Source organism: Staurois parvus, unplaced genomic scaffold (genome assembly GCF_062004578.1).
Source record: "Staurois parvus isolate SC_StPar_1 unplaced genomic scaffold, SC_StPar_1.0 ptg000104l, whole genome shotgun sequence".
In the NCBI taxonomy this organism is placed as follows: Eukaryota; Metazoa; Chordata; class Amphibia; order Anura; family Ranidae; genus Staurois; species Staurois parvus.
The window spans coordinates 11,413,076-11,433,194 of NW_028317900.1; the positions used below are offsets into that span (position 1 = coordinate 11,413,076).

The 20,119-nt window shown below is 44.4% G+C and overlaps 1 protein-coding gene across 2 annotated transcripts in view; it reads right to left on the bottom strand.

Annotated features, from left to right (window-relative positions):
- PLEKHD1 (pleckstrin homology and coiled-coil domain containing D1) overlaps positions 1-20,119 on the bottom strand; it is a 50,090-nt gene that overhangs the window by 20,579 nt on the left and 9,392 nt on the right. For both annotated transcript variants that reach the window (XM_089671329.1, XM_089671330.1), the window contains 7 exons: positions 19,077-19,153; positions 16,122-16,213; positions 14,727-14,779; positions 13,632-13,726; positions 10,153-10,246; positions 8,197-8,369; positions 5,463-5,595 (listed from right to left, as the gene is read on the bottom strand). In XM_089671329.1, the coding sequence (XP_089527455.1) occupies positions 5,463-5,595; positions 8,197-8,369; positions 10,153-10,246; positions 13,632-13,726; positions 14,727-14,779; positions 16,122-16,213; positions 19,077-19,153 (717 nt within the window). The remainder of the gene's footprint in view (positions 1-5,462; positions 5,596-8,196; positions 8,370-10,152; positions 10,247-13,631; positions 13,727-14,726; positions 14,780-16,121; positions 16,214-19,076; positions 19,154-20,119) is intronic.

Here is a 20,119-nt window from a genome sequence, read left to right on the forward strand (position 1 = left end):
CACCTGGCCTGATGGGGTGTCAATCTCTTAGCCTCCGAGAGATATGTGAGGTTCTTGTGGTCAGTGAGAACTAGGACCGGGACCACAGAACCCTCAAGCAGGTACCTCCATTCCTTGAGAGCCAGAATAATGGCCAACAACTCCCTGTCTCCAATCTGGTAGTTGCACTCTGCAGAGGAAAGCTTCTTGGAGTAGAACCCACAAGGAAGTAGGGGTCCCTCGGGTGACCGACGCTGGGACAAGAGAGTGCCTACTCCTGTCTCAGATGCATCAACCTCGAGAACAAAAGGCAACCCAGGATTGGGATGAGACAGAATTGGGGCCGAAGTGAAGGCGGCTTTCAGAGCCTTGAAAGCTGAGATGGCCTCGGATGACCACTCGTGAGGGTTACTGCCCTTCTTGGTCAGGTCTGAGAGAGGCTTGGACAGTGTGGAAAAGTTCCTGATAAACTTCCGATAATAGTTGGCAAATCCCAAAAAGCGCTGAATGGACCGAAGACCACTGGGACGAGGCCACTGCAGAACCGCTGAAACCTTCTCAGGGTCCATAGATAAACCCACCGGGGAAATGATGTAGCCCAAAAAGGCAACCTGGGATTGGTGAAATTCACACTTCTCGAGCTTACAGAAAAGCTCGTTTTCACGCAACCGTTGCAGCACCCGCTTAACATCCTGGATATGAGTCTCCATAGACGCAGAGTAAACCAGGATGTCGTCCAAGTAAACCACCACGCACTGCTGCAACAAGTCACGTAAGACATCGTTAATAAACTCTTGAAAGACCGCGGGTGCGTTACACAACCCGAAGGGCATAATCAGGTATTCATAGTGGCCGGTTCTGGTTGTCAGGGACCACGGCTCCATGGTCCGCGATCGCGGCTCCGTCCCTCGCGCATGCGCAGTGGCGGCGGATCGCGCCGGGACACAGGCACTAGGTCCCGGCGAGCCGCGGCTGACAGGACGCCGCGCATGCGCAGTAAGAGCCGCGGGCGCGCCTCAGGCGTCCAATGACAGCTGGGGGCGCGTCCTAGCCGGCCAATGACAGTGCAGGGCGCACTATTTAAAGATGCCCTGCACTGTCACAGATTGCCGCAAGGTCTTCCTGTGATCCTGAGTTCCTGCACCTATCTTGTGACCCTGATTGACCCTGACTATTCTGCCTGCTCCTGCGTTTGACCCGGATTGTCCTGACTACTCTGCCTGCTCCTGCGTTTGACCCGGATTGTCCTGACTATTCTGCCTGCTCCTGCGTTTGACCCGGATTGCCCTGACCATTCTACGGATTGACTTCCCTGCTGACCCTGCGTGTGACCCGACTACTCTCGCCTACCGATTCTGTACCCCGCTTACCCTCACGGGCCCACGATCCGTTACTACCCTGCTGGGGCCGCCATCCTCTTCATATCTGGCTCTCCCGGTACCTGTCCCCAAGGGTCTCCTCAGCCACTGGCGGGCCTGCTCGGAGGTCGTGACCTGGCCCGGGACGGTTTCAAGTCCATCCCCACCATCAGGGGCTCTGGTGAAAGCACAGCCCGGGCTTAGACCCCACGCTCTGAGTAGGTCTGTCAGTTGACAGCCTGAGGCACCACCTGGCGGATCATAACACTGGTGCTAAACGCGGTCTTCCACTCGTCGCCCTCCTTGATCCGTACGAGGTTGTAGGCAGCCCTAAGGTCGAGTTTAGTAAAGACCGTTGCTCCCTTGAGGCGGTCAAACAACTCGGTGATCAACGGAATAGGATAAGCATTTTTAATCGTGATCCGATTGAGACCCCTAAAATCAATGCAGGGTCTCAGCTCACCTCCCTTCTTTTTCACGAAAAAAACCCCAGCTCCTGCTGGAGACGTAGACTTGCGAATGTGCCCCCGGGAAAGCGCATCCGCAACGTATTCCTCCATGGCCTGATTCTCTGCCACCGAAAGAGGATACACCCTGCCACGCGGAGGAGTGGCACCAGTTTGTAAGGTTATGGCACAATCGTATGGACGATGAGGAGGCAGAGCACCGGCGCGCACCTTGTCAAACACGTCCAGGTAGTTCCCATATTCAGTGGGCAGCACAGAGTCCGAGGAGGTGCACAGCACCTTAACCGGACCACGGATGCAACCAGCCCCACACCGTGGTGACCATGAGAGAATCTCGGCCGATCGCCAATCAAAGGTCGGATTGTGCCTCTGAAGCCAGGGATAGCCTAAAACCACGGAGTAGTGCGAGGAAGAAATTACCTGGAAACAGGCCAATTCCCTGTGAACAGCCCCAATAGCTACCTCCACCGGCAGGGTCTCGTGGGTAACCTGCGATGGCTGCAAGGGCCTGCCATCTATCGCCTCGAGAACCAATGGAGTCTCTCGAGCCTGCAGAGGAATGGAGTACTGGGCAGCAAACGAACTGTCCATAAACAAACCGCCAGCCCCAGAGTCTACCAACGCCTGGGCCGTCACCGAGCCTCCTGCCCAAGAGAGGACAACGGTGATAAGCGGTTTATCTTTACGGGAAACCGGGGACGAGGAAACTCCACCCAAGATCTGCCCCCGACAGGATCTCAGGTGCGGGCGTTTCCCGGATGGACCGGACAGGACTGCCGAAAATGCCCCCCGAGTCCACAGTACAGGCAGCGACCCTCCCGACGCCGAGAGGCCCGCTCCCCCTCGGAAAGGCGAGCAAACCCCAGCTGCCTGGGCTCACTACCAGACAAACCATCCCCAGGAGGCGTGGGAGGAGAGGGAGGCAAGGGTGGGACAGAAAACGTAGGCGCCAAATGGTTAGGAGGCCTCCGCAGACGCTCCTTAAATGAGGGCCTCTCTCTGAGCCTGGTGTCAATCAAGATTAGGAAGGAGATGAGTGCCTCTAACTCCACAGGCAGTTCTTTGGCTGCGATCTCATCCTTCAACGCATCAGAGAGACCATGAGAGAAAGCAGCCACTAGAGCCTCATTGTTCCAACCCACCTCTGCCGCCAAAGTACGAAATTCGATGGCGTACTCGGCAACTGTTCGTGAACCCTGATGCATGGACATGAGCAATTTGGCAGCAGAAGCGGAGCGAGCGGGCACGTCGAATACTGTACGGAAGGAGGCAACGAAACGGGTAAACACGTGAATCACCGGGTCATTCCTCTCCCATAAGGGATTAGCCCAGGTCAAGGCCCTATCAGAGAGTAGCGAGATTAGGAAGCCCACCTTTGCCCTCTCAGTAGGGAAAGCGTGAGGTATTAATTCAAAGTAAATCCCCACTTGGTTAAGGAAACCACGACACTGACTCGGTTCCCCCCCAAACCGCTGAGGAAGAGGGGCAGAACCAGTCATACCTCTGGGTACCGCGGGTTCCGCAACAGATGCGGAGGTAGGTGCAACAACCGGAGCAACAGTGGGAGAATCCACCGGAGTAACAACTGACCTAATAGCCCCAGGAGTAAGGTGCGCTGTGCGTGCAAGCAGAGCCTGCAACGCCTGAGCGAACTGATCCAACAAGCGATCCTGTTGGTCAAGTCTGGCGAGTAACATAGGGATCGAAGGCATACCTGCACCGTCAGGATTCATGGCACTTGTGTAATGTCAGGGCAGGACCGCTGGAATGGGCAGGCAGGCCTATGGTACGGTCACGCTGCGACTGACGACAGCCACTACCCACAGACCGGAGTCCCTCAGGGCGCGGAGTCTAAGCCCCAGGCTACCCTTCACCAGGGCCCCTGATGGTGGGGATGGACTTGACGCAGCCTGAGACCAGGTCGCGGCCCCCGAGTGACCCCAGCTGCGATAACGACTGCCGCCAACGGCGTACAGCTGGTGGGAGCTAGATGGGAACACGAGTAGAGTGGTCAGACAAGCTGGGTCAATAACAATGGAGCAGACAGTACTAGACAGTAGGCAAAGAATACTCAGGTCACGGGCCGGGTTCAGCAACGGGAGGTCAGGTAAAGGGTTAACACAGAGAGTAGTCTTGTCAAAGCCGAGTCGGTTACCAGGAGAGCAATGGGAACAACACAAGAGCTTGCAACAGGGCAACATACAGGACACAAGTGCAGAGCACACTTGCAGACAGCAGGTTTAAATGTGCTCAACCACACCCTTCTGAGGAGGAGCCGCAGAAACCTGAAGGCATAAAGGTTCCCACCATGCTTTGCAGAAAATCAAGATGGATGCCAGCTCATGGAGATGCACAAGCTCTGAAGAAAGGTAGGACCTTGACACTTCTGCATAGAAACCTATCAGCTTCCAGGTTTCATTGCCAAAGCTTCATTGAACAAGCTGAGGTTAGAAGCTGATTGGTTTCTATGCAGAAGGGAGTCTGATTTTGGACTCTCCAGCTTTAGTAAATAAACCCCAGAGTCTCAGGAGACTTGCAAGGTCAGGGCAAATACTGGGGACAAGCATTATCAAGCGGCCCCCTGTAGGTGTAGTGCTATATCTATTATATGAAGAATTCCTGGGCACAGTGGATGAATGTATTCCTCAGAGGTACAACTGATATTTGTGGTGGATGAAGGTGTCAATACTCATTGACACTGTCCTCAACACACAAAGCCTAAATCCATGTTTGATTTAGCTATAAATAGTTTGTACCAAGCAGCTACACACAGTACACAGCGCTGTGTTGGGAGCGGTGTGAGGACTTTCCATGTTGTTCCCAGAATAAAATCAAGTCAGGCTGAGCGTTGCTCAACCATTCACAGGAAGTTTTGAATTTTATGAATGAATTCAAGGCTTCTTCTGATTGGCAAAGGGGGAGAGGATGATGTCACAATCTCAGACTCAGCTATAGGAAGCATTTTATACATTATTAAAATACAAAGCTTCCTGTTAATGGCTTGGTCCAAACAAACTATTTAAAGTTAACTAAAACCTAGCATTAGGCTTTAACCACTTCCAGTCTGGACACTTTTACCCCCTTCCTGTCAAGGCCAATTTTTAGCTTTCAGTGCTATCACACTTTGAATGACAATTGTGTGGTCATGCAACACTGTACCCATATGCATTTTTTAGCATTTTTTGAAACAGATAAAGCTTTATTTTGGTGGTCAAAAAAAGTGTTTTTCTTATAAAATTTTGCAAATAATTAGTATTTCATCATACATCCTTGCCAAAATTTATTCCGTTATATTTTTAGTAAAAATAAAATAACCCAAATTAGTTTATAACTAAAAATTATAATTTTTAAACATTTTTTTTGAAATTTAAAAAAAATTTTTTTTATAAAAAATGGAGGACACAGCAGGCACCAGATCGCGGTGCTGCGTGCTCCCAGGGAGTGTGCACAGGCTGTAAGTGTGGGCGCCGTTTATGAACGGCAACCCGCTCCTGCACTGCTCCCCTCCGGCCGTTTATGTACGTGGGCCGGATGGGAAGTGGTTAAGTAATTTACAGTATGTATTGTATTTTATACATAAAATCAGCATATTAGTAGAGGAGGCCCGGCTGGGCAGAGCAGGCATGGCAGTGTCTCATTCCACCAGCAGAGGTTTTACCTTTAGCTCTCTCTCTGCTTGCTCCTTCTCAGCAGTAAGTTCAGCAAGGGAGGTCTGCAGGGCCTGAGACTCAGAGACGAAGAACGCCCGCTCTTCTTCCAGGACTCGAAATCGCTCTTCATTTTCCTTCATCCTGGGGGTAGAACAGAGGATCTAGATATATTTTGCAGTAAAATGTAAAGCCATACACACAGGCTGAATATCGGCCAAAATCAGCCAGTAGAGTAGATACTTGCCGACATTCAGCACTTGTGTACAGGTCCTTGCCTGACAGAAGCCAATCTCATGACCAGCTTCTGTCGATTGAGCATGCTGGAAAACCGGCAGTTGATTGGCATCCGATCAGTGCTCTCAGCCAATGGCTATGAGCACTATCCGGTGTGTTCTGGCGGGGAGCGGTCCCCCTGTCAGAATACAATAACTCAGAGGGTAGATCGCTGTACCAACATAAAATAGTTAGTACAGAGACCTCCTCGGTTTTTTTGTTCAGCCCCCTGAGTTGAACGAAACAAACTGTGAGTGTACAGGCATTAGACCATCAATGGAAGGGTAATCCATAAGCTTTGATTCTCATCAAGCAAAGACACTGCAGGTTACAGTGACTGGACTAACTATAAAGGTTTATATGATGATGAATTCCCTCCAATCAGATGATCTGAAGAAGACAGTTGGATGAATGATTAAACGTGTTCATGAATAATCAGGAAATCCAGTTGTGTTTGATTTACTGTCAGTAAGGGGTCTTTTATCAATGTTTCCACCCAAGATTCACATCTTTTTCAATTGGCTTTATTTCAGAAATGTGTGAATAAGGGGTCAATATGGTAATTTAATAATTTCTTTCTAATAAATATATAGCTGTGTTCATTGGTATTTTTTAATGTGCATGGAATTCAGCTTTAATGATGAATAGGTTCAAATTATAAGATACACAGAATACTCTGCTGTTAAATTACATTTTGTATGCCTAGAGTGATGTCAGTAAGTAGTATCTACATACCGATAGGTTTATTTCTGCACAAATTCCCCATCTTAGCTGTGTTAGTTCTTGTTCACACCAGAATGAATGTATTAGAGAGCATTGCATTTACACAGGCTTACACGCAGTTGGGGTCTATTTATAATAGATTAGCTGTTTGAATGTCTCAAGGATTTGAACAGCTGTGACGAATAATTCCGTATTTGTCTAATATGTTCATTTCCTATGATCGTCAGCGCCATCTAGGTGCCGTAATGAGATATTAAGCCTTAATCAAGAAAATACTTAATTATGAACACCAGTTGGCGCTAACAATCATATTAGACAAAATAAGGCGACTATTCCTGAAGGCTGTGCAAATGCGTGAGGTATTTGCACAGTCGATATTTTATATATGGACCCCAGTATGTTTTTAAAGGACCCTTTTTAACTTGAATTGAAAGGTACAAGACAAAGCAACAAACTAAATACAGCATGTTGTATATTATTCACGCAGTGCACTGGTGGGAATAGGTCCTATGGAAAAAATTGTATTTTCTTAAATCCTAATGTATGGGCCCTCATACTAACCATACAGTCGTGCAATGGTGTGGCAATTCAAGTAAACCTTCTACCAACAGTTTGTAACAATTAAAGCTGTTGGTGGTAGATTGCTTATAGACCTGTGCATATAGGCTTCAAGTTGTGTTGTGTTGAAAGTATCAGTATGACATTAGTTTGGAATGCTTCTGAGATCATTCAGTGTTATTAAACCCACAACAGTAAAATCAGTCTGTATATGCAGTAAAGCATGTTTGTTATACTCACTGTGGAATGTAAGGGGTTAATCCTCTGCATTGTGTAAAAAGGATGTTTGATCCTGACTTCTCTGATCCTCCCCTTCTTCTACTGTCCCCAATCCATCTCCTCATAGAACAGAGCCTTGGGAGCAAGCTGCATATGTTCAGTTTGGTGTGTATTGCTAGAGTTTTTTTTTCTTGGGAGAGTGCATGTGATCAGCACAGGGCCAATCAGCACTGTCCAGACGGAGGGTCAGGGGTCCTGGAACCACATAGGACAATTAGGGGAGAATGAAATCTCCTCCAACAGCTTTAGCGAGTGCTCTGCTGGACACTGATAGAAATCGCAAGACTGCTATATACTGCTGATGAGAAAAGGTAATTAGCAGTTTATATTTACTAAAATAATTGCATTTCCATGTTCTGTGTACTGTGGGAGACCAGATATAATGAATGCAGGGTCCGGGGTTTAGTAATAGTTTAAGGGTTTAATTCCACTAGCAGTCTGGGGGCAGTAAAACCATGTGGTTGAGCTGCTTTTTTTTACCACACCTCATTTGCTGCTTTTTAGATGCAAAGTCAGCAGCCAGGGGTGAACACATGCCATGGCTGTGGCATGAATTATACCCTCTGTTGTGTTCGGTATACACTACAGCCTGCCATACATGATCCATTCAAGTGAATGTGGCCACTCTGCAACCGCTCTGCAGCTGCGTCTATAACACCTATAAAAGGTCTTTGAAATCCAAGTTCGGGCTGCTTTTCAGAGGATCATTTGTCCTTGCAGATAGTGTAAACAAGCCCTAAGAGCTGCATTTAACCTGCAGCTGACCTGCATTTGACCTGCTGCGGGTGGGTTTTGCACCCCTATGGACTCGTATGGGAATACAAAACCCGTTTACAGCTAACAAGTCAGTCAACACAGGTTTGTTGGACCACTTGTCATGGGTAGTGCAGCACAGTACAACTTCCCCACCTGGTTTCAGCCTGAAGCTTCTCCTCCAGTAACACTTGCATCTTGCTTTCAATCTGCTGCAGATTGCTATGGAGACCTTGTCTAGGATGCTCGCTACAATTGGCTGAAGGCTGGCGTGGATCTTCACTGGCTTCCATTATGGCGATAGTCCTCTGCTTCTCCACAGACAGCTCCTGTCAATGATTATGTAGATAAGTTAAACCTCACAATAAAAGCAGTTTTCATAAAGTAGCCATTAAGTTGGCTTCATACATTACAATGTGATTGTACAATCAGATACACTAAAATAAAACTGAAGAAGACATTATAACGTGTCTGGCTGGCTGTATAGGGGATGAGCAATAGGTGTGATTTGGAGTATTTGAGTCATTGCACTAAAGTGTTGAGAGCCAGAGGTTGTAGAACTGGGATGAAGGGGCTGTGTGCTCAGTAGCCACCAGAGTAAGCATATTACCTCTTCAGGAAACTGCCATTTTCATTACTTTAGAGAACTGACAGGGTCTCTTTAACCACTTGACCTCTGGAAGGTTTTACCCCATTCATGACCAGGCCATTTTTTGCTATTCTGCACTGCGCAACTTTAACTGGTAATTGCACTGTACCCACACTAAATTCATTTTTTTTTTCACACAAAGTTTTCTTTTGGTGGTATTTGATCACCACTGGGTTTTTTATTTTTTGCAATACAAATGAAAACAAAAACAAAATATGAAAAAAAACATATTTTGTACGTTCTGCTATAAAACATATACAATAAACAAATTTTAGAAAATCTAATTTCTTCATACATTTTGGCCAAAATGTATTCTGCTACATGTTTTTAATTTTAAAAAAATCCTAATAAGTGTATAATGATTGGTTTGCATGAAAGTTATAGTGCTTACAAACTATGGCACTGCGATAGTGCGGCAGGCAATGTGACACTAACTAATGCTGGGGGGAACTGACTAATTGCCACTGAAATTACTAGTGACATTAATACAGTGATCAGTGATAATACTATACACTGTCCCTGTACACTGTCTCGGAAGGGTTAACATCAAGGGTGATCAAAGGGTTAACTCCTAGTAACAAAGTGGGGTCCTTCTGTGCACTTAGCGCGGACCTCATGCATGTGCTTTTTAACTAATTCACTTTCCTGTACTATGCAGCCAGGCTATGGATCTCCATAATGCAGGTTTGGTCCCAGTTGCTTTGGAAAACTGACCACTGAGGAGGAAGCCAGATCACTGACCCACTCACTACCAGAGGACCTGTCAGCTACACTGGGTACCATTCTTCAAGACTGGCTGCAATGTACCTTGTACTAGTTCTGGGTTACCCATTACAACTGTATGTCTCCTCCTGCTCTTCTTGCTGAGTAAACCTTATGTAGTGACTTTACTTCATAGCCCACTTGTGCTTTACTGACCCTAAATTTTTTCATATGACAGGAACGATCATACACCCCATTAAAGCAACTTCAGACCAGGCTTACTACAGTTGATGCAACTTTACTGAACATTCTTGCGACACAGTCCAACATGAACAGTTCAATGAAACATTCCTTAACTATCTCAGCTAAGCTGCCCAGGCATACCTCAGCAAGGTGATAGTCCATATCTGGTGTTTCCCAAGACTTGGTGGTTATCCGGTGGTCCATCAGTGCCTTTGGTGCCTGCTGAGGATAGCAGTCGAGCCTTTGGAGCTCCACAGCAATCATGGCAACTTCCTGAGCGGGCCAAAGTGCTGGAATCCAGCCTTCAACCTTATTTATATCACAGGGCAGATAGGCTGGGTCCAAAAAGCCCAGAGACAGAGTTGCAGAACATTAACCCCTTTCCCTGCCTGGGCCAGCCAACTACCTAATTAACATATTGTAGGTAAGCTGCCTACATACATACTGTACATTCTTTTTAAGATGTCCAGAAGGGACAGTTATTTATTATAATACAATGGATCCAGTGCAGGGCTCACCTCTATTGTCCTGTGCAAGTGCTGTGTGAGGCTGCAAAGCTCTTGTTTCTCCTCTCCTACCCCCTTCAGATGGTGGACAGTCAGCTCCAGGTCACTGATGTGAATAAGAGAAGGTAAGAATGAATAGCTGCAAATCACAGGCAAGCAGCTCAAGTTACAAATTACTAATAAAACTAAAATATGGGTCAGCTGAATTTTCATATACACATTGCTTTATTAGTTTTGTATGTAACATGAAATAATGATTCTACACCCAATATCTATAGTTCTTAATTATTTGCAAAATAAATATATCATGATATAAAATATTAAATACAGTTACAATATTTTTTTTTTTTGCTTCATGATAATTTTATTGAAAACGTTGCACGTAGGACAATGTAGAAAGCAACCATAAGGACGTGAACATTGAGGAATGAGACATACATGGAGCATACATACAGATCCATGGTAAATCAATGGTAATGGTTCACTAGAGGGCACTTGAAATCTAAGATAGAATAGGCATAGAAAAGAGAGCAGACCCCCAAAGTGTTTGTCATGCCCTCTGGCAACAGCTCCTGCTTGAAACCAGATCTAGTTCATCCAAATGAAATCTAAAGTAGCAAAAGAAAAGGAGTAGAGACAGATAAGATGGAGAAGAGAGGGGGAGGGGGGAAGAGAGAAGAACCCCCCTGAAAACAGATATAAGCCATCTTCAAGCCTCTCCCACACCCTATCCCCCAAAACAGAAGTAGGGGTGGGAGAGAAGCTCTGCCACACTCCGTTCTGAAAGCCCAATAAGCCTAGAAGACCAATATAAAGGATTACATACTTAAGGCAGGGACACCATAAACAAAGTTTACAAAAAGGATCTATACTGTATTCAGCAGTCATCTTAAAGTTCAACTAGCAGGCCCAGGAGGTGGTGAATTTAGATATCCTGTTTTGTGCAATATGTATCAGTTTCTCCATCTCCTCCATGCTGTCAATCCTGCAGAACTGCTCCCGTATCATGGGAACATTGGTGGTCCACCAAAGACAAGATATACATTGTTTAGCCACAATAACCATGCTCATATCCAAAGATTATTATTATACAGGATTTATATAATGCTAACAGTTTGAGCAGCGCTCTACAAAGATTTGTTATATTCTCTCTTGGATAGCGTAGAGTGGTGAAGCAAATATTGTGCCCGGGTAAAGTTCAGTGTAAAAGATGCAACTTTAGCAATAATGTTGTGTACCTGAGTCTAGAAGGGCAGTAAATGAGTGCATGTTCACCATGTATGGCAAATTAAACCGACTGCCTCCCTGCACCACCAACAGAGATTGGAAACTGAGGGGTAAAAGTTGTGCAGTAAAGAGGGCACAGTATCACCAAGAAAGGACCTTATACCCATTTTCCTGTGGAGCCACATTCAACAAGCCCTTGTGGATGTATGCGCAGATGGTCTCCCATTCTTCATGAGAGAGAGAAAGGTCCAAGTCTTGTATCCAGGACTGACAGGCTGAAGTAGTGATACGCTCTGTCTTGGAGAGAGGAAGTGTCTTGGAGAGAGTATATGGGTGGACATAACATGCTGTTGGGGTCGTTAACAGATACATAGAGCTTCCAGGGGTGTCAGTGGTCTGGTACATGCTGTCCTAGGTCCCAGAGTGGTCAGGAAATTATGGATTTTGGAGATATGCCCACTGTGAATGCTCAAGTGGGACCAACATGTTGTTAAGGGCTTCCCTGGACAAAAGACCCCCGCCAATACAATATTTTATCCATTTAAAGGTGGCCATACACTCTTTGATAAATTATGGGATCTGATAATCTTCTGATAGGAATACTCGATCTATAGTCAACAACCCAATTGCCTGACTGGGTTTTGGATTTCCATCAATAGTTAAGATTCAAACATAACATGCAACCATTACGTTATCGATCACATCTGTGTTTCCACCATTAATTCCCATAATCTGATTGATAAAAATATGATCGTATTCATAAATATAGTACCTCAATGCTACCGATCTAAACAATTGATCATTTCCACCCTGGCTGAGTTTGATCGAATTTGATCTAAATCAAGTCTAAATTGATTAGAACGAATGTTATGGCCGATCAATTGTTTACGGATTTGATCATTTTGAGCTACTCACACATTGATCAGATAATAAAATCGAAGAGGGTATGGCCATCATTAGTTAACTGAATGCTCTATATACTGTGCATGTATGTATGGTTAAGCAGTGGTTTTTCTATGGCTGTTGTGAGCTATCACAATCATACTATGTTAATATTAAAATGCATCTATAGGCAAATAGTTATTCGAATTCAATAGGATAGGAAGGCTTAAAACCTCTGTCAGGGTTTTATTGCTCAAGTAGGATGAGGTAAGGGGCGAGGGACTGTTGTCAAAAATACAGAGAAAATATAGCCCATAGCACACTTTACAGATAATGTGTTCACAAAGTGTGACACCCTGATAACCAGTGTACGGGAGCACCCTTACCACCAGTGTAAAAGGGCACACTGACCAGCAATGTAAGGAGGCACGCTGACAACTGACTACCAATATAAGGGGATGCACTTAGCACTAATGTGAGAAGACACAATAAGAGGATTTACTGAGCAACAATGTAGAAGGACTCACTGAGCACTCACCACCAATATAAGGGATGGGAACACATTGACCAGTTTTTTCCCTGACGAAGCCACGTGGTTGGTGGCGTAACGCGTGGGGCGGAGCCTAGTGATGTCATTGCCGGCTTTATCAGGAGTGGGAGTTTTAAATTCTAAATCGATCTGTTACTGCTTCTATCATGTAAGTGACACTCTGGAACAATTTTATGTGAAATGAAAGAGTATTACACTATGGGAGATGTCGTCTGCTCTTTCTGTATGTGGAGTTAAGCTGAGAAGAGTCCCTTATATACTGTCACTGAAGGGGTGCCTGTCATCAGCTCTCTGATGCCATCTAGAGCATCTTTTTGGAAATACCATGCTTGGTTGACCTGTATTAATTTATAGGTCCACAGTATGAGGTGAGTGGCCATCTATATATTTTTAGATGGAGGAACACTAAGTCAAGGTGGAGCACTGTGTTTTTTGAAAAGGCTTAAATTGTCCGGAGCACATCGTATTGATTTTTCACCATTCAAGCACTTTATTGAATTTCTAATTTATATTTCATATTTTGATTGAACTATCACATTTGAACTTTTTATGGACTATTATTTCGATATGAGTTTTAATGTTTTAGCACATTGAGCACTGACCACGAATACAAGGGGAGTACACTAAGCACTGATTGCGAATTAAGGGAACACACTAAGTGCGAACCACCAGCGTGAGGGGGCATGCTGACCACCAGGGTAAGGGGGACTATTAGAAAGTGTAACAGTTAATACTTCTACAGCTTGGATTACTTGTACCGTAGTTTGCAGATATAACATGGCATGTTTATACGTATATTAATGCAGATATAAAAAGTACAGCTCAGACTTACTGCTTGATCTTTTCTTGTTCAACCCTGAGCTCTTGAACCAGATCTTCAAAATGGCTCTTTTCAGTCTCCAAGACCTGATTTATTCTCTCTAGTTCCTAAAGAAAGATTATCCACAAAATGTATCAATAAAACCTGAGAGATTCCATTCAGACTTCATTTATAATGCGAAAATCAATGTACAAAGTGCAGTAAACCATAATACTCAGGGCATTTTTTTCAGTGGGAACGTGGAGGAACGCAGTTACAGCACCTCCAGTGCTAAATGAATGTAAGGACAAGGAGTGCTGGGATGTGCTGGAGGGTCTATTGACGCTGGCTGCTGGGGGATCTGTTTTCACTGGAGGGGATCTATTGTTGCCTATTGTTGCTGGGGAGACCTATTGTTGCTGGAGAGGGATCCATTGTTGCTGGGAGATCACTTGTTGCTGGAGAGGGATCTATTGTTGCTGGGAGGTTAATTGTTGCCGGAAGGTTACTACTGTTGAGGGAGGGGTCTATTGTGGCTTGCTGATTAGAGACCTGTTGTTCCTGTTGGAGACCTATTGTTGCTGGAGTGGTATTTTGTTGTGGGGGTCCATTGTTGCTGGGGGGCTATTGTTTCTGGCTGCATGGAACTATTTTACTTCTTTTCTTGTTATCATTGACAAATCCCATACAAAATGATACTTGGCTGTGTATTATCTAAAAGGAGCAGTACTAGGAGGTGGGTAGGGGGTGGGACCAAAGGGCAGTGCTCGGAGGTGGATAGAGGGAAATAAGGGGTGACTCAGAAGGGGGGAGTTCCTGCACCTATTTTCAGAGAGAGAAAAAGCCCTGATAATACCCAATCAACAACTGCACAGCTTACTGTATTGAGACGGCTAGGAGCATTTTTAACAATTTGTGAACATGTCCTTTAAAATGCCTACAAATAATTATTTTTAATACATTATAATATATTATTATGTATACATATATTAAATATATTTGCCAATTTAAGTAGATAAATTTGTGGAGCCAGAGAATTTCTCTGCTTCCACATTCTTAAATGTCAAGTGATTCAAATCTTACAGATGAAGGAAATCAAGCAGTTAATTTGTTTGTCTGTTACGTCACCTCTTTCTGCTCGCGTTGTGAGCACAGCTCCTCTGTCTCCGTCATCAGTTTATCTGTAGAACAACCAGCAGAAATGAGTGTAAGATGCAGATGACACCAGCCTGTACCTCCTGGAACAGTTTGACATTGGCGATTAATCCATCAGTATAATATTATTTTGTCAATCAGTACAGTGTGTGTGTGTGTGTATATATATATATATATGTATGTATATATATATATATATATATATATATATATATATATATATATGTATGTATGTATATATATAGCACAGGTGGAAAAAAATAACACTCTTACTATGTTTCCCTAAACATCTTTGGTGTAATACATGTTCTGTATTTTAATTAGAATTCCAATTACTTTCCAGGTCAGGTCATGTAGGTCATTAAGTATTAAAATATTTAGGCAATTCGATATTTGATATTTATATGTTTTATGTGTTGAAGACATCATTACTTACACAAGTGTCAGTTATGCAAGTACCAGCCTTAGAAGACCAGCCAGTGTGTTCTCGCCCAAAGCCTTTGCCATTCTTGGGGAGTCACCGGGCCCCACTTTGACTCCCCTCCTTTGGGCTGTCCAGTAGGGGCTGTTACCACCTGGACTCCCCTTGGAGGACTCCCAGGTAATTATAGGGGCATAAATAGGTGATTGTGTATAAACAAATTGTAATATACATAGATGATTGTTTTGCTGATAAAATTAGTATTTTCCTATTTAGGTTTGTTAGTCTTGTACCCTTGGCAGCTCCTGATGAAGTGGATTCTATCCAAGACAGTCATTGCAATCACTGACAAGAGTATATGAGTTTAGTATATGAGAAAGCTGTTCTAATAAAAAGCTTGGGATATGTAATTGCTGCATATCTGTAATAACACTTCTACACATTTTAGCCTTTCATCCAACCTGCTATTGGCTGAAAGCGGGTCACAGGAGTGCAAAACAAACTGCACTCCTGTGATCCATAGAAGTACAGCCAAAAAATGCTTTTCTACAAGAGCTCTGAGTATTCCTATTGGTATCCTTCATGTATTTCTGTGCTTTGCATCTGTGAAGCAGTTTCCTGTAATATAGACCATTTGTTGCTGCTCTCTCTCCTTATGCAGGATGACTGGTCTTGTGTCCCTCCCCTTGCAGTTTTCTACAGGCAGCCTATAGCAGGTGGTCCTGCTAGACCCCATCCACAACTCTGCTTTCTGTACAGGCTATATGCAGCACAGCGATGATGTCACTGCTATTTGTACAAGGCGGTAGCTGGGTTTGCAAATGCAGAGAGATAAAGAGAGTTACATACAGCTCAACAAGCACCAATCTGACCTGCTTAGAGCACATATCATCATCTATCTTGTATGTTGTATTGAATCAGAATACTGCATCCTTGATGTAACATACCAAAATACTCCTGTCTCTCTTTAGCTAGCTGCAGGCCCTGAGCTTCCAGGCTTCCAATCATCGCCTCTCCCAGCTGGGCGTTCTGCCAGGTCCTATGTGCCGAGCAAAAGAAGTATGCATTAGTACAATTAGAACATTGTCTCTGCCATGCTCCACCCATCTTTAAAAGGCAGCCTTCAGTCATAAAGTGTAATGGCTAAGTACTGACAACTTAGTGGCTGTTCTCTCTGCAATCTTCATTTGTCTATAGGCTCATTTCTATTCAGAAACAGAGTGGGCTTTTAAGAGAAATGGAAACAAATGCTATTAAATGTAGCAGCTTAGCATTTAGAATGAGGGCCTATTACACACTAGGGGCAGAAAAACACTCTAATGGGTCATATTGCATAAGCAACATTACTTGTGCCCAGTGTACATGGACCCTAAATGGCAAATTAAAACACAGCTCCTGACAGTTCTAGTTTGATTACGTCATGTTTACCTATCCCCCAACCAGTTATCAGTACCTAGACACAGCCATAGCAGTTGGCCACATGGGTTCTGCCAAAGGGAAAAAGGGGCTTAGACAAAGACAACCAATCAGCATATCTCCCAACTTTGAAACTTGAAAAAGAGGGAGACCTTGAGGTAGAGAAGACATACATTGTGCGCCATGCCAAAATTCGGCATGGCTAAACTGAGCTAACTATTGGGCATAGATTAAAGGACCATGGTTAAATAGAGTCTGAGCCTACAGTACATATTGTATACACTGTAAACAGTCTGCAGTCCTTGTACCCACAAAATAATCCAAAGTTACTATGCTATAAGTGGGAGCTCCACATACATAAACCTGTGGTCAGTTGGAAGCCAAGACTCATCGGGAGAGCAGGGAGCAAAAGGGCTTAACAAGGGGAACGATAGTGCGCAGTGGGAGGTAGAGGAACAATAATGTACAAGGAGGGTTGGGGGAACAACAGTGCTGGGGGAGGGGGGGTAGTATCCAGAAGGAGCAATAGTGCCAAGCAGGGGGGAAAGGAACAATGGTGCACAGGGGGTAGTGGAGAGCAACTATATTAGGGTGCAGTGGAGGGTAGATGAGAACAATAGAGCCCAGTAGGGGGTGGGTTGGGACAATAGTGCCCAGGGGGGTGGCAAGGAGAAACAATAGTGCCCAGTAGTGGGTGGGAAGGAACAAAAGTGCCCAGGGAGTAGTGGGGAGAAACAGTAGTGTCCAGCAGGAGATGGGCAACAATGCTAAGAGGTACAAGGGGGGGGACAAAAATAACTAACAGAGGGTGGGTAGTGCAAGAGTGGGCAATGCAAGAATGGAGAGAATAATAGAGTCTAGCAGGGGTGGGGCTCAGTGGGGGGGGGGGGATAATAGTGACATTGGTGTTAGTAGAAAACATTTACCTCACACAGAAGTCTGTGTCCTGCACTGCTGCTCTCCCCCAGTCCTCCCTCCTTTCTATCTGGACTACACAGTCGGGCAGGATGTCACAGAATGTGCAGGTTATTAGAATGGATTCCTGGAATAAGCAGTTCAGCACTGGGACACCAAGACTGAGATCCCAGGACAGTCCTGCAGATGCCGGTATGGTTGGGTGGGGGATAAATCAGTGTCTCAAACTTAACACAGATCTTCCTTTTGTCAGCAGCCAAGTGTTCTGCTGCTATGGCTGTTTTCTGAGCAGCTGATAGGCAAGTCTGGCCCAACTTAGCAGTTTAGTATGTAGACAACAGGAGTTGAAGAGCTGTAATATGTTAGCTTTTTAACAGACTTCCAGAAATAGAGTAGGAGGGTCAACCACTGGCTTATGAATATTTATCTGACCTCAGCCAATCCCTGGGAGGGGGCACCCAGAGGGTGGTTGGGGAGAAGATAAATGTTTTGGAGGTTTGGTCTGTCTCTCTTCTCTCCTGGGGCCTCTGGCCTAGGAGGCAGCTGCATTACTGTCCTCAGCATGTTCTTGGCTCTAGGCCAGGAGGAACCTGGATTCCATTTGCTGGAAGACACTAGCTTAGGGAGCTAGACTGAAGAAGAATCCCTTTTTACTGAAGAATGTTGCATGGAAGCTGGTTGGAGACAGCTGTCCTTGGACATTGTGAGGAGGACCTTTTTACCTAGTACTCCAGGTGTGCCTATGCTTTGAGGGGTAGATGTCAGGGGTTTCTACAAGGACTGTGACAGATTTTACAGAGTCTCAGATGGGTTGGCTGTCCCTTATACCTCCAACAATATTTAGGGCTGCTGCTAAAGGATTTTTTTTCTTAAGAATCTGTCCTTCTCTCGCTAGCATTTTTGGAGTATCCTGCACCCTCATCGCCCTCTCTTGTTTAATTACTACAATACATCTTCAGAAAAACATAGCCTGTGTTTGTTGTGTGCTCTGAATTATTTGAATTTGACCTGATATTCTAGTCTTTGTACAGCAGGTCTGGAGTGTGAGAGAAAGAATTAGTACAAGGACCCAATCAGTTCATGTGCTGAAAAGAGGCATGCTGATAGGAGAAGAGAGCAGAGTGACAAACAGATGAATAAATCACTGTGCTGCTACTCCTTTTAATGTCCAGTCACAGACTGTGCTGCTACTCCTTTTAATGTCCAGTCACAGACTGGGGGTTGTCCTCAGAGGAAGAGGGTTGAATGATGCCAACTACCAGACCAAGGCCTAAATGGGGAATACCTCTGGATTGAAATGGAATATTTCAGCAAAAGCTGGTTTTGTTATTTTTTCTTTTAAGGGCTAATCATTTCTATATTGTAATTTTTGGCTGGAGTCTGCTCTTATATATAGAGCATGTGATCATTGTATATCTGTATTTGCAATATTAAATCTCTTACAGGTAAATCCTTAATGCATTCGTAGCAACAAGTGTCAGTGTAGATCAGTCTGTTTTTTATCTACTTGGGTGTGCGTCATAAATTTCACTTTGGCATTTTCAGAAAGCAGAAAAAACTAATGCACTTACACTTTGCCAGATTCATGCAGCATTTCCAGCCACTGGCTTTGCTCAATCTCAGTCTCTGCAGCCAGCAGGATGTTTCCCTGCAGGGTAGAATGAGAGAGCTGCAGTCCCGTTGAGGTATGGTGTGATGAAAAGATGTCCTAGAATACGTCCAGGAATCATCTACATCTGGGCTCAAGAATCACACATAATGGCACAACTGTCATTTCACAGATCTCTGCCTGTTCACTCCTAGCTAGCTGGGTCCCACACATCCAAATGTCAGTACTCTCTTAATTTCCCCATTGACAATAATCAGATTCAGACCTGCCTGGAAAATGACAGCTGGAATCTGAAAGCTTGAAGCTGATTGCTCACATTGGGAAAAATCATTTTATTTCTTAGTACAAACACTTTCGACATATACAGTATACTATTGTGCTACTGTCTGACCTATTTATTTTGGGATTTTTGGAACACACAGACTGTTTAGAAAGAGTAGGAACTTGAGCTGGAAAAAATAAATGTGCAGTGACCCCCAACATCCAGTTAGAAATCATCTTTCATTATTCTGACATCAGTGGAAGTAGATCTAAATCCAACACTGAAATTTCATATTCAGTAAGTTGTAACATGAGTGTAATTTCAGTAGTTGTTTTCAAACTTTAAATATGCAGCTTTTGTTAAAATAATTCATGGAGATCATGCCATGGTCTTTGTTCAATCTCTTTCTGTTATGGTGTGACAACTGTTTCCCAATTTTGCTCCTATGTTGTCATCCTGTCACATTGTGCTCCCAGTGACTACAAGCAGGCTTCTAGACACAAAGAGCTATGCTCCACAGATGTCACAGCCAAAAAAAGGTTGGAGATCAGGGGCAATGAAAAAACTGTATTTAATATAAAAAATAGCTTAACATACACTGTACTTTACCTTACAAAATCTTATTCAGTTAGTATTTAGATCCCCTTTAACTTAAAGCACTTGGTGTGCTTATTCAACTATGCATGCATTATGCACTCTTACGTAGCTTGGTCACATTACTAACTTATAAACATTGTGTTATT